The sequence below is a fragment of the Vulpes lagopus genome, chromosome 7 (genome assembly GCF_018345385.1).
Source record: "Vulpes lagopus strain Blue_001 chromosome 7, ASM1834538v1, whole genome shotgun sequence".
Lineage (NCBI taxonomy): Eukaryota > Metazoa > Chordata > Mammalia > Carnivora > Canidae > Vulpes > Vulpes lagopus.
The window spans coordinates 122,643,689-122,657,963 of record NC_054830.1 but is presented as its reverse complement, the minus strand read 5'-3'; the positions used below and the strand labels follow the sequence as shown (position 1 = coordinate 122,657,963).

Below are 14,275 nucleotides of genomic sequence, written 5' to 3'. Positions count from 1 at the left end.
TATATTTTGATAGATGACACATGTTATGTAGATAAGTCTGGCTTCTATAAATATAATGTATCTGAAATAATTGTGGGAACATTTTAACTTTCTTATCCAAATCTTGTAGCACCCAGAAGTCTTTAGAAAATCCCAACACATGCAGTTGATCCTTGTATAAAATGTTACCCCATGGCCTTATTGAATATCTAGAGCAATCTTCTGGCAATGAGTGGAGCCTAAGAGTTGGGTCTGATACCAGAGGAGACAGACAGTTGGACAGAGAGATCAGGGAGAGAGAGTCACGGAGAGCCCTCTTGAAATTAATGTCCCTTGCAGGGTGATTATGCCCTTGCCCAAGGCCACACCTCTGAGGAGCAGCACAGAGTCTGCTCATGGTGGTGGAAGTAGAGTTAGCTAAAATAGTCTAGGCAAGGCACCATAAATAAACAAGCTAATAGTAACTACAGGCCTGCCAAGGGGAAAGGAGGTCAGTGTCCAGAGTAGCTGTAAAAGGTTATCTAAGATGCCCAGTCATCAAGAAAAAAATTACAAGACATGCAAGAAACAGGAGCACATGACCCAGAGACAGAAAAATAAGACCAGAACAAAATGGGCAATAGAAACTGCTTTTGAGAGGACTTTACAGATGAAGATTCAAAATCTTCAGAGAACTAAAGGAGAACATGCTCAAGAAGGTCAAGCGTGATGGCAGTGACTCCTCAGGGAAAATCAGTGAAGAGAAATTATCTAGCAGAATCAAACAGAAGTTTTGAAGCTGAAAGTACAATGAGGGAAAGGAAGCATTTTCTAGAGCGCACAGGAGTAGATTTGAGCTGTCAGAAGAAAGAATTGAAAAGTTTGATGATCCGTCTGTCTGACCATCTGTCTATCTATCCCTACCTGCGTACCTATATCAGTCTCAAGGACAGAAAAAAGATGAAGAGAAGAAAAAGGACCAAGAGGCTCAGAGAAATGTGGGATACCGCATGTATAGCAGCATGCGTGTAACTAATGGGAGTATGAGTAAGAGAGCAGAGAGAGAAGGAAACAGGCAAAATGATGGGATGATGGTTTTGATGAACAACATTAATCCACACATCTCGGTATCTAAGCCAACTCCAAATAGGATATTGATGCAGAGAGACCCACACCCTGAGTAAAGTACCTTTAAAGATGAAATCAATTTAGGTGTGAATTGTTTGTCTAATTCTTATGGTTATTATCACCTTTTGCCCTGGGAATAGTCTTTTCTTCTTTCTCCTTTGTGGCTGAGAGAACGGATCTGATTGTATAATTCCTTTCACTACAGAGTCATTTCTGGGAAATCACAACACAGATGATGCTAGCAGTTAGGAAATTTTAAATGTTATCTCTTGGACAGGAAATATTTTTGAAAGCTCTTTATCTAACTTGCAGATTTTATTATATTGAAACATGGTTGTTCATCAAATACCAGTTTGAATAAAAAGAAGTAACTATTACTTTGTTAGTACTTAACATAGGATTTTTTTTTGATTTTAGGCAACTGTAGCTGTGCCTAATAGGCCTCCTGATGCTGTTCTTACAGATACCACCTCACTCAATCAGGTAAGATTGTGTTTTCAAAAAGGAATAAGCCACCTGACTGGTGGTGACTCTTAAATGTATAACTCTGATATCATATAATTTTGTGAGTCTGAAAGTAGTGGCTGTGTCCTTCAGTATCATAAAAATAACGGCATATTTCCATAGTTGGAATCCAGTCTTTCTAAATTTTTGCTCATCAGATTTTTTTTTCTCTACCATATATCAAAAGTTAATATAGAATAGCTTTTCATTTGTTAGTTTAGGAAGCATCATGCTTTGTTGGCAAATTGGCAAGTGCTTAGAGAGACTGCCTAGCTTAGTAGTGAAGAATTTCATTAAAGCAGTGATAAAAAGTGAGCAGGATAAAAAGAATTGAAAGGAAAATTTTCATCACTCTTTTTCTTTCAAGAAAGAAAATTGAGCTACATTCCTTGAAAGCAGATTATTTTAGGCCAGTTTTAGTGGACAGGCAAAATAAAGCCTCTTAGGAAGGTTAGGTGGTTTAATCTCTTTTGTTTGGCATAAATAATTTGTTTTCTAATGGAGAAGATAAAATGCCTTATCAGTTAACAAGATTCTGTGAGCATGGGAAAGTTTATTTAAGAAACAAAAAATAGAAAAAAAAACCCGAAAACAAAAGATAGCCGTAAAGATGAGAAAGGCCACTTTTGTTGGTGTGAGTCCCCCCAAAGATTCTTCCCTGCAGTGGCCAGAGGTCTAATGACACAAACACAGAACAGAATCCATAAAGCTCTGAAGGGGCTCTGTGAGAGAGCATCTGTAATGACAGCAAATTATTTGTAAGTTTACTCAGTTTATTTTTTTTATTTTTTAAAGGTTTTATTTATTTATTCATGAGAGACAGAGAGGCAGAGACATAGGCAGAGGGAGAAGCAAACTCCCTGTGGGGAGCCCGATGTGGGACTCGATCCCAGGACCCCAGGATCACGACCCGAGCCAAAGGCAGATGCTCAACCACTGAGCCACCCAGGTGCCCCAGTTTATGTAGTTTTTGATGTTAATTTTGATATACTTGGTATGAGAACTTCTGCAAGATTTATGTTTTCTGGCAAATAGAAACGTAATTTCATGAGGCAGAAAGAATTAAGATTGTTACATCTTAGAATGTACTATGGTATCAGGTAACAGAAAGAACACTTTCCCTGAGGTTAGTTTTTGCCTTGTAATGTTTTTTTCCATCCCTGTTTCTTATCAGTGTCTTAAGAATGCACCCATATTTATGTTTAATTAAAGCTTTGTATTGAAATTAATTTTATTAAGGCACTAAAAGAACAGATAAGGCTTCATGATTTCATAGTTCAGAAAACCCAGCAGTGCTCCTTTATTATTTTTGGGTTACTGAAATAATAAAAGGTATCTGCTGTAGATAAGAAAAACTGAATAGTTTCCAGGGCTTGAATTTCTACACACAGTAAGTCAAGAGATTTTTTTTTTTTTTCCCCCTTTGGTTCTTTTTCAGAGAAGTAGAACTTTTCATTAGTTTTCAGCAGAGTTGACTCTTCTTATGTGTGACAAAGAGTAGTTTTTACGTTAACAACCATTTTTTGTATAAATAATGGGCACCCATCATTTGACAGAACATTTTGTCTCATGGTCATTTGAGAATATGATGAAAGTCATCTCTTTCTTCAAAAACCATTTTTCATAAAACTTTGCATAAACTTCAGGGGGATTTATGGTCTGTTTTAAACTCAATCTGTGCTATAGGAGTTAAAGATCAAGTGGAAAAAATGTAATCTGTGGTCAAGGAGCTGGAAGGACACTTGGATACTCAAGATGTAAATGTGGGCATAACTAGGGTACCTGTTCAAGCAATGAATGATTAAACACAGGTTTTGAATTGTTATGTAAGTGCTGTAGACATTCAGAGAAGGGATACTCATTAGAGAATGATGTTCAGAAGGCTTTGGTAGGAAAGGTGGCCCTCCTCTAAGCTAAAATGGTGTGTAGATATTCTCTCTTTACCAGAGATGTAGGGCTTACAGATTGGCTGGGGAGGGAAGAAGAGGTAATGGTAGCTAACTGTAAGAGAGGAGGAGAGCATGATGGTATACGGGGAATGAGAATTGGAGCAGCCACATGAGAGAGTAGTGGGAGATGGCTGTGGATAGGCAGATGCTGAAGGAGCAGTAGAAGTAAGGAAAAAACTATGCCATTATAGCATAAACTACATGCTAGCTCTTTAAACTGGTAACTTCAGTTACTAAAGAACCTGGCAACCATATTTTTAGCTCTACCAGTATTGCTTCTGGGACAATCTTTATCACGTCTTCAGGAGAATTTCTTCATGTTCAAACTGGTATGACATTACAGGTGTCCTAGTTTTTCATAATTAACAAATAGAACATTCATCCTTAGTAATCTAGAAAGAATGAAGAATCAGTAGATACTAGATATCAGGCTTTACAGTTAGGGAGAATTTGTAGTTTCCCCAGATACATATTTTATACCACTTAGTCTAACAGTTAGGATTTTAGCTACTGTCATTATTAAGTAATGTTAGTCTTGGGTATATTGTTTATACCATCCATTAAAATATTTTTTATTAAATTGCCAGGTATATTACAATACTACCTTTTTTCATTTGTTTTTTGATGATTCTGTGTGTTGATTGGGTGTTGCCTCTGCCTTCACTCAGTGAACCTGTTCTCCACTGATGGCTGGGCAGGTCCAGGACGTCCAAGATGGTGTCTTTCATAAGTTTAGAATCTTCTTGCTTATTTTTGGCTGGAGTGCCTCTAAATTTCTTCACAAGGCCTCTTCAGGGGCTGGTTCATTGTCTAGGCCCTCAAGGGAACCGATCTCTGTTTAGATTTCTGGAACTCGTTCCTCTGTAGCTAGCTTCCCCTTCTCCAGGATAGACATGTTCCAGTTGCACAGTCTCCCAGAGCTCTCATTTTTATCTCTTTAACTTGTTGAGATTGTTTTGCTGTGTTTGGGTCTCCTTTCTTGTACTGCAGTGTGAACAGTGTTGTTCCAACAGAGAGCTGTGACTTTTTATGTGCCCTTGGTACCTCATTTCTTGCTTATTATTACTCTGTGGTTTTTCAGTTTTTATCATTATCTTTTGTTTTCTACTTGTTTCCTGTACAACAGTTAGCCCATTTCTTCTCCCTTATTGTTCCCATTTTTTGAGATGTATTAATTTTACGATTTCAGAGCATTTAGCATGTATATATTCTTCTATCTTCCCCATCTTTGTTTTTAGTTTTAGATTTGTAGTTGGTTATATCAGTCCTTTTGCCAGACGTTGCCCTGTCACCTCCTTGCTGGATAGAGCTTCTCCTGTGATACCTTTCCCAAGAAGGGCTCATGTGTATAATGTTTCTCTGGTTCCTATGTCTTTAAAGCGTTTTTTTTTTTTTTATATACCTTGTATCCTTTTTTTTTTTTTTTTTTTTTTTTTATACCTTGTATCCTTGAAGAACAACTTGGCTGGGTATTATCCTTAAGGCCCTAGGATATTTTTCTTCATCTTTTTTTTTTTTTTTTCTTGAGAGAGAGTGGGAGGGCAAATGAATGTGTGAGTGGTGGGGAAGGGCAGAGGGAGAGGGAGAGAGATCATCTCAAGCAGACTCTGCATTGGCACTGAGCGTAGAGCCCAATGTGGGGCTCGATCTCTGAGATCATGACTTGAGCTGAGACCAAGAGTTGGATGCTCTACTAACTGAGCCACTCAAACCCCCCAGGCATCTTGTAATTTAGTCTTTATTACTGATAGAACTTTACTCCTTCCTTTTCTTTCTTGACTTTTAATTGTATCTTACTTCATTCCTTCATATTTGTTGTCCGTTTGATGTGAGTTTTTGAGTTTTAGATATATGGTGTTTGTCTCATTCTCCAAATACTTGAGTATTATGTTACAGTTTTCTTCAGTTTGGTAGTTGTTTTCTTTGGGGAAATTTCATTTATTGTAATGCTTTGGTACTTATTTTCTCTTTTAGTCTTATAGTAGCTTTGTGCATATGGAGGTGACTTTCTGTGTGCAGTTTGTAGGTAAGGTTGGTAGTTTGTGATAGTTTAGAAGATAATCTCATTATGAAATTCAAGATTGCCCTCTTCTGTCATTGAGGCAAAGTGCATTTTCTTTGAGATGTCTTTTGGAGTGGGACATTGTTGGGAGCCATTTTATTAAAAACATTTTTTCATTCTCTTTATCTTAAGTTTCCTCTCTTCTTTTTTTCTACATTTTCCAGTCTTGAAAGGGGACATCTTTGTTTTATAATTTTCTCCCCTAGAAATGTTGCCTTACTGGATTGCCATTTGGAGGCCTGTATTCTTCTAATTCTTTTCTTTGTAATCAGTGCTCTAAACTTTCCATATTCTCCTCTTTCCTTAAGGGGGACTTTCTGGAAGTGATTTTTCTTTTCCTCTTCTCTCTTCCACACTGCTTCTGTGTTTGCCTTCTTACCCCTGCCACTCTCTACAGTAGCTTTGAGAGGGTTCTCAAGAAGTAGCTCTGCTGGAAATCAGTATTTATTCTTCTGCTTAGAGCAATTTGAACTTGATGGTGTTCCCCATCTTTGGTTATACCGTAGGCTTGGGACTTGTGTAGTTTTATTTGTACTTCGTGTTGCTCTTTATGCTTTTTTGGAGCATGTGAGGATTTGGGAAGTACAAATAACTGAGTCTTTTTATTTAGCATTTAGTTGGATTTGATACAATTTTTTTTTTTTTTTAATTCATGAGAGACACAGAAAGAGAGAGGCAGGGACATAGGCAAACAGAGAAGTAGGCTCCCTGCAAGGAGCCCAATATGGGAATCGATCCCGGATCCCGGGATCATGCCCTGAGCCAATGGCAGATGCTCAACCACTGAGCCACCTAGGCATCCCAGACTTGATACAATTTTTAAAAATAAAATTAAGAAGAATTAATTTACTGAAATGTAGAAGATCCTCTCACATATAATACACAAGTAAGGCAATTTATAGCTGTTTTTCTTACTTGTGTATGTATGTGTATGTTTGTGAGTTTTAGTGATCCTTGTATCTAGACAGAGATGAGGCAAAAAAGATTTTAGCTTTCCTTTGAAAGTTGAAATATGAGTATCGTCAAAATATTTAGAAAGCAGTCCTTGAACAGTATTCCTTATTATTTGGAGAATGGTTATTTTGCATTCTGATTGAATTTAGTTAAGCATTCATTTCCTTGACTTTGGTCTTGTCTCACAATGGCTCTTTTATGCCTTTGCTTCCTCTGCCATCTATAGGAGGCAATGCTAACATTGAAATAATATGAAAATTTTCATATTCCTTTAATAGGATTTCTTTAGGTAAAATTTTTTTTTCCGTTTATAGGAATGATATCTGTGGGGTGAGAATACTAGTACTAATCTGAAAACTTGGTTGTCTTCTGCTTGTGTGCTAAAGCTCAAGTGTGCTTCCTGTGGCCATCTCCGGTGACCTTGAGGAGAAATAAAAAAGGAGGAACCAGAAAACCAGTTAAACTGAGATAGGCAGGCAGTATTTTTAAATAATCAAATATATAGAAACATAATGTATTAAGATGACCCAAGGGCCTTTCTCGTGTCTATGTGGAAATTAGAAAACCTAAATTTTACATTTGTAACAAATTGTACCTTATAACAGGCAAGTATTTGGAGAACTGCTGGCAAACATTGTTCCCCCTCCCTCTTTCATTTATGTGATCCAGTATGGCTGACAAGCATCAGGGCACTTCTTCAATGCAATCTGAGCCTATGATAAGTAAGATAATGAATAAAGCATTTACTAACCCACTTTGAGCCTGGCTTTTTTTCAGTTGACATATCATTGCTAGTATCTTTTAAAATAATAATGATAGCTCACATTTATTGAGGTATTAATATTTATCAAGGATAATGCTTTGTAAGAGATGTACTCATCTTTCAGTTTATTAAATGAGGAAATTGAGGCTCAGGGTGATAAGGAAACTTGCCTGTTATTGGCAGAGCTGGATCTGAACCTGGGTCTGTCTGGTGTCAAAACCCCTGATCCATCATGTGTTGGACAGCCTCCCCCTCAGGCTCTGAAATGTATCTTTGTTTTTATTTGTATGCAGCACAGTCATGTATATTTGCCTAGTGTTTTAGTATTTTTCTAAATGCTTTCTAAATATTATCATTTAATCTTCCAACATATTATATAGAATCTGGCAAGTCACCCGTCTGTGATAATTGTTGATTTGTATTTAGTTATTTTTAGAAGGTAATATAAAGGGAACAATGTGTTGAGTAATTGAGAAAATAAATAATTTATAGAACTAGTATGTGGGGTGATGGAGAAGGGAAAGCTTGTTAAAACTGTATGAAGCGTATTAAAAAAGAAATGACATTTTCCTTAGGTGTTATAGAAAACATTGTTTTGTAAAATTTGTTAAAAAAAGAATAATCAATAATTGAAAATAATAAGAACCTGGTAATTAAGAAAGTTAAATATGCTGACATGAGGAGTCTTTACTCAGCATTTCAATAGTCTTGGAAAGCCTAACGTAGCAATTCATGAGAAAGGGCAAAAGTACTGAGGCTGATCCAGGGGGGTCAGAGTTAAAAGAGATATACGAAATACTTACTGTTGGCTGTGAATCTCTCCCATTTACTAAAAAGTACTCTCTAGTTTGAATGGTAAACAAGCTAAATGCTGGAAGCTGTGATTACTTTTTACCTATTTTCTGTATCTTTCTGCTCGTCCTGCCTTGTAGAAGTAAAGAAGTGATAGGAAAATCTGGACTAAGCAGAAATTTCATCTTGATGGCAACCTGTTGGTCTGTTTACTTGTAGGATAAGCTCCTGCTCAGGATTTTAGGGTACAAGGAGGGCGAAAGTTGGTGGTAGTCTTTGATGTTTATATGTCTGGTATTGGTTTACAGGCTTCATTTGAAAGTGCCCCGTTAAGAAGGTTGGCCTAAATTTTGCTTAGTTAGAAGAGGCTATAAACATCTACGTTATCTTCATTGTGCTTTTTTTTTTTAATTTTTATTTTTTTAAAGATTTTATTTATTTATTTGAGAGAGAGTGAGAGAGAGCGCGGGAGACTACGACGAGCAGGAGTGAGGGGGAGAGGGAGAGTTTCCGCTGGGCAGGGAGGCCTATGCAGGGCTCCATCCCAGGACCTTGGGATCATGACCTGAGCTGAAGGCACGCTTAATGGACTGAGCCACCCAGGCTCCCCTTCATTGTGTTTTAATGAGAGTAGATTGATGGATTCATTTCAGTGACTTCCTCCTTAGTTAGTGTAATGATGCTTAATACCCAGATGTGGTTTGAGGCTCCCCCTCCCATTATCTCACGGGTTCCCTCCTCCCCAGCCGAATTCAGTGGCAGGTAATACAAAAAGCATTTGATTTACAATTCATCTTTCTGTGGTAGAAATGGTTATTTTTCAACCAGAGCTTCACTTATAATATGTTTCTTACATAGTAACCAATAGTATTTCCTGTTTTTTTCTTAATGTATACTCAGAAACTAGTTACTGAGAATAGCTAGTTACTTTTATAAATCTTTTTCTGCAGGCTGCTTTGTACCGCCTCAGTGGCGACTGGAATCCCTTACACATTGATCCCAACTTTGCTGGTTTTGCAGGTAAAATTGCTTATGATACGTACGGATGAAATCTACTAGCTCGGTGATCTAAATAACGCTTAGAGATCTTGCTACTTATGAGAGTTAGTTTGAGTAAGATTTTAAAAATAGTCCTCTCCTAATACATTTATGCCAAGGATAAGGAAGGGCAGGAAATCGTGTTCAGAAGATGGTGTGCTTGGAGTTGATAATTGAGATTGTGGAGGACATAAGCTGGTGCAGGGCTTAGGACCGATCAGATCCTGTGAGTGGATGTGTGAGTGATCCTGATGGCCAGGGGCGTTGGAGGAGTGAGAAGGAACTGAAAAGTGAGGGAAGGATTGTCTGCACACACGGATGTTGAAATCAGTATGGGTGATTTCATGGTTTCAGCCACAGCTAAACAGAAAAATTCTTTGTGTTCTCACATCTTTAGCATTCCTTTCTTATTTCTTCTCTTTATTTCATAGTTTTTTTCCCCACATGTATTGTTTTACAAACTATTTTTCATGTTTCTTAAAGTAGATGCTATAATTCATCCTTGTGCTCTTTGAAATCCTGAATTAATTATTCTTGGCTTTTAAACAGGAAATGTACCTATATCTAACCAAATTCTCTTTGTTTTTTTTTTTAGGTTTTGACAAGCCCATATTACATGGATTGTGTACATTTGGATTTTCTGCCAGGCATGTTTTACAGAAATTTGCAGATAACGATGTGTCGAGATTCAAAGCAATTAAGGTATATTATTACATAATTTGAACATTAGTTCCTCTTTTTATTTTTAGAGAAGGAAAGGAGTTTTAGTGACTTCATTTAATCTAGGCACTGTACTGAAGCAATATAATTTCTCTTATTTCATGGACATGGCAATCAGCATGTGTTCCTTCTAGCTATAAATACCTCTGACAGTGTACCATGAAGGGTATCATATGCAATTATAATTATTTATTTATTTATTTATTTATTTATTTATTTATTTTATTGGAGTTCGATTTGCCAACATATAGCATATCACCCAGTGCTCATCCCCTCAAGTGCCCCCCTCAGTGCCCATCACCCAGTCACCCCTTCCCCCCACGCACCTCCCCTCCCATTACCCCTTGTTTGTTTCCCAGAGTTAGGGGTGTCTCATGTTCTGTCAACCTCTGATATTTTCATTCATTTTCTCTCCTTTCCCCTTTATTCCCTTTCACTATTTCTTATATTCCCCAAATGAATGAGACCATATAATATTTGTTCTTCTCCGATTTACTTACTTCAATATTCCATCCCTTTCTATCTTTTGGAATAGCTTTAGTAGAATAGATATTGTTTCTTCTTTAAACGTTTGATAGAATTCCACTGGGAAGCCATCTGGCCCTGGACTTTTGTGTCTTGGGAGGTTTTTGATGACTGCTTCAGTTTCCTCCCTGGTTATCGACCTATTCAGGTTTTCTATTTCTTCCTGTTTCAGTTTTGGTAGTTGTGGTTTTCCAGAAATGCATCCATTTCTTCTAGATTGCCTAATTTATTGGTGTATAGCTGCTCATAATATGTTTTTAAAATCATTTGTATTTCCTTGGTATTGGTGGTGATCTCTCCTTTTTCATTCGTGATTTTATTGAGTCTTTTTTGTTTTTAATAAGGCTGGCTAATGGTTTATCTATCTTATTAATTCTTTCAAAGAACCAACTCCTGGTTTTGTTGATCTGTTCCACAGTTCTGGTTTCTATTTCATTGAGTTCTGCTCGAATCTTTATTAACTCTCTTCTTCTGCTGGGTATAGGTTTTATTTGCTGTTCTTTCTCCAGTTCCTTCAGGTGCAAGGTTAGCTTTTGTATTTGAGTTTTTTCCAGGTTTTTGAGGGATGCTTGTATTGTGATGTATTTCCCTCTCAGGACTGCTTTTGCTGTATCCCAAAGATTTTGAACAGTTGTATCTTCATTCTCATTAGTTTCTGTGAATCTTTTAAATTCTTCTCTAATTTCCTGGTTGTCCCTTTCATTTTTTAGCAGGATGGTCTTTAACCTCCATGTTTGAATTTCTTCCAAATTTCTTTTTGTGATTTAGTTCTAGTTTCAAACCATTACAGTCTGAAAATATGCAGGGGACAATCCCAATCTTTTGGCATCGGTTGAGACCTGATTTGTGACCCAGTATGTGGTCTATTCTGGAGAAAGTTCCATGTGCATTTGAGAAGAATGTGTATTCAGTTGCGTTTGGATATGAAGTTCTCTAAATATCTGTGAAATCCATCTGGTCCAGTGTATCATTTAAAGCTCTTGTTTCGGGCAGCCCCAGTGGCCCTGTGGTTAGTGCCGTCTTCAGCCCAGCTTGTGATCCTGGAGTCCCGGGATTGAGTCCCACATCGGGCTCCCTGCATGGAGCCTGCTTCTCCCCCTGCCTGTGTCTCTGCCTCTCTCTCTCTCTCTCTCTCTGTGTTTGTCATTAGTGAATGAGTAAAATCTTTAAAAAAAAAATCTCTTGTTTCTTTGGAGATGTTGTGCTTAGAAGATCTGTCAATTACAGAAAGTGCTGTGTTGAAGTCTCCCAGTATTAGTGTATTATTATCTAAGTATGTCTTAACTTTGGTTGTTAATTGATTGATATACTTGGCAGCTCCCACATTAGGAGCATAAATATTCATGATTGTTAGGTCCTCTTGTGGATAGATCCTTTAAGTATGATATAGTGTCCCTCTTCATCTATTACTACAGTCTTTGGGATAAACTTTCATTTATCTGATATGAGGATTGCTACCCCTGCTTTCTTTTGAGGGCCATTTGAATGGTAAATGGTTCTCCACCCTATCATTTTCAGGTTGGAGGTGTCCTGAGGTCTAAAATGAGTCTCTTGTAGACAGCAAATAGATGGGTCTTGTTTTTTTATTAAGTCTGAAACCCTGCACCTTTTGATGGGATCATTAAGCCTATTCACATTCAGAGTTACTATTGAAAGATGTGAATTTAGTGTCATCGTAGTACCTATTCAGTTCCTGTTTTTGTGGATTGTTTCTTTGGACTTCCTCTTTCTTTTACAGAGTCCCCTTTAATATTTCTTGCAATGCTGGTTTGGTGGTCATATATTCTTTCAGTTTCTGCCTATCTTGGAAGCTCTTTATCTCTCCTTCTATTCTGAATGAGAACCTTGCTGGATAGAGTATTCTTGGTTGCATGTTCTTCTCATTTAGGACACTGAATATATCCTGCCAGCCCTTTCTGGCCTGCCAGGTCTCTGTGGAGAGGTCTGCTGTTAACCTAATACTTCTCCCCATATAAGTTAGGGATATCGTGTGTCTTGCTGCTTTAAGGATCTTCTCTTTATCTTTAGAATTTGCAAATTTCACTATTAAATGTCGGTGTGTTGAATGGTTTTTATTGATTTTAGGAAGGGATCTCTCTATTTCCTGGATCTGAATGCCTGTTTCCCTCCCCAAATTAGGGAAGTTCTCAGCTATGATTTGTTCAAATATACTTTCTGGCCCTCTGTCCCTTTCGGCGCCCTCTGGAACCTCAATTAAATGTAGATTTTTTCCTTCTGAGGCTGTCATTTATTTCCCTTAACCTTTCCTCATGGTCTTTTAATTGTTTTTCTCTTTTTTCCACAGCTTCCTTCCTTGCCATCAACTTGTCTTCTGTGTCACTCACTCGTTCTTCTACCTCATTAACCCTCATTGTGAGGACCTCCAGTATGGATTTCATCTCATTTAATTCATTTTTAATTTGAGCCTGATTAGATCTAAAATCTGCAGTCATGAAGTCTCTTGAATCCTTTATGCTTTTTTCTAGAGCCACCAGTAGCTTTATAATAGTGCTTCTGAATTGGCTTTCTGACATCGAATTGTAATCCGAATTCTGTAACTCTGGGAGAGAGGACTGTTTTTGATTCTTTCTTTTGTGGTAAGTTCTTCTTTCTAGTCATTTTGCTCAGTGCAGAGTGACTAGAAACAAGTTGTACTGCAAAAAGGAAGGAAAAAAAAGGGAAAAAACAAAAACAAAAAACCAAGAACAAAAAACAAAAACAAAATAAGGGAGGGGTATCCTTTGGTTCTATATACTGTAAATCCCTCGACTTCCCCTGAGCTCTCCAGTGCTGCTTGGTCAAGAACTTGCTCTTCCCTGGTCCTTCCAGTTGGCCTTCTGGGGGAGGGGCCTGCATTGCTGATGCTCATGTGTGTTTACCTGGGGGAGCCGCCCAGCCCCTTGCCAGGTGCATGCCTCAGTGGGAGCTGTTTATCCTGTGAGGCCTCTGTTCCCTGGTGACCCGACCCTCCCAGGCACAGGGTGACACCAGAAGAGCAACCACAGTGGCGGTGGCCAGCTCCCCAGCCCTGGAGTCAGCTCCCAGTAACTACCACAGTCTCCCAGTCTGCACTGGCCTGGATGCTCCGGGGGGCAGGGGGCACTGACCTGCACAGCTTGCAGGCGCCCGTTGGCAGGAGCATCCTTGCTGTCTTATGCTCTCCCAGCCTTTGCCTGTCCCTGGGGGAATGCAGGATCCTGGGCTGTGTCCCCCGGCACCTGGGATCCTGGCCATGCACCGCTGGAATCCACTCCTGGGGCTGCGCAGCCCCCTCTGTGTGGAGCTGCCTCCTGAGCTCCTCCCAAGGCCCCGCCGGGTGTGTGCTCCTGCCCTTTACTGTGCTCTGCCCAGGGTATGTGGCACACTCTCCCCCTGGTGCACCTCCTCTGTTAGTGACCCTGCCGACCTGGGGGCTCCATTGCCCCTTCTGGGATCCTGCCAGAGTTCCCTGTGAGCGCCTTTCCATCTGGGAAGATTGTTAAAGTTCCTGCTTCTCCGGGGCTGGGCTTTCCGTCCTGGAGGCTCTCGCCACCTGGCCTTAGCCTGGCTCCTCATGGGAGCCCCTCCACCTCTGGATTCTTCTTTATTTATTTATTTTTTCCCCTCTTCCTACCTTGTTAGAAGCATGAACTCTTCTCTCTGTAGCGTTCCAGCTGTTCTGTCTTTAAATCTCAGACCGAATTTGTAGGTTTTCAGGATGATTTGTAAGTTATCTAGGTAAGTTGGCGGGGACAGGTGACTTGGGGACCCTACTCTTCCGCCATCTTGCCCCACCCCCTGCAATTATAATTTCAACAGATTAATTAGATTGTTTTATAATATTAGGAGCAGACATGTGTTAGTATATACACATTAATAGAAAGTTCAGATTTACCTTAAAAT

The 14,275-nt window shown here is 38.9% G+C and overlaps 1 protein-coding gene across 1 annotated transcript in view; it reads left to right on the top strand.

The window, feature by feature from the left end:
• Positions 1-14,275, top strand: part of HSD17B4 (hydroxysteroid 17-beta dehydrogenase 4) — a 93,661-nt gene that overhangs the window by 53,947 nt on the left and 25,439 nt on the right. The window contains exons 17-19 of the mRNA XM_041761292.1: positions 1,504-1,569; positions 9,061-9,130; positions 9,744-9,850. Coding sequence (XP_041617226.1) covers positions 1,504-1,569; positions 9,061-9,130; positions 9,744-9,850 — 243 coding nt within the window. The remainder of the gene's footprint in view (positions 1-1,503; positions 1,570-9,060; positions 9,131-9,743; positions 9,851-14,275) is intronic.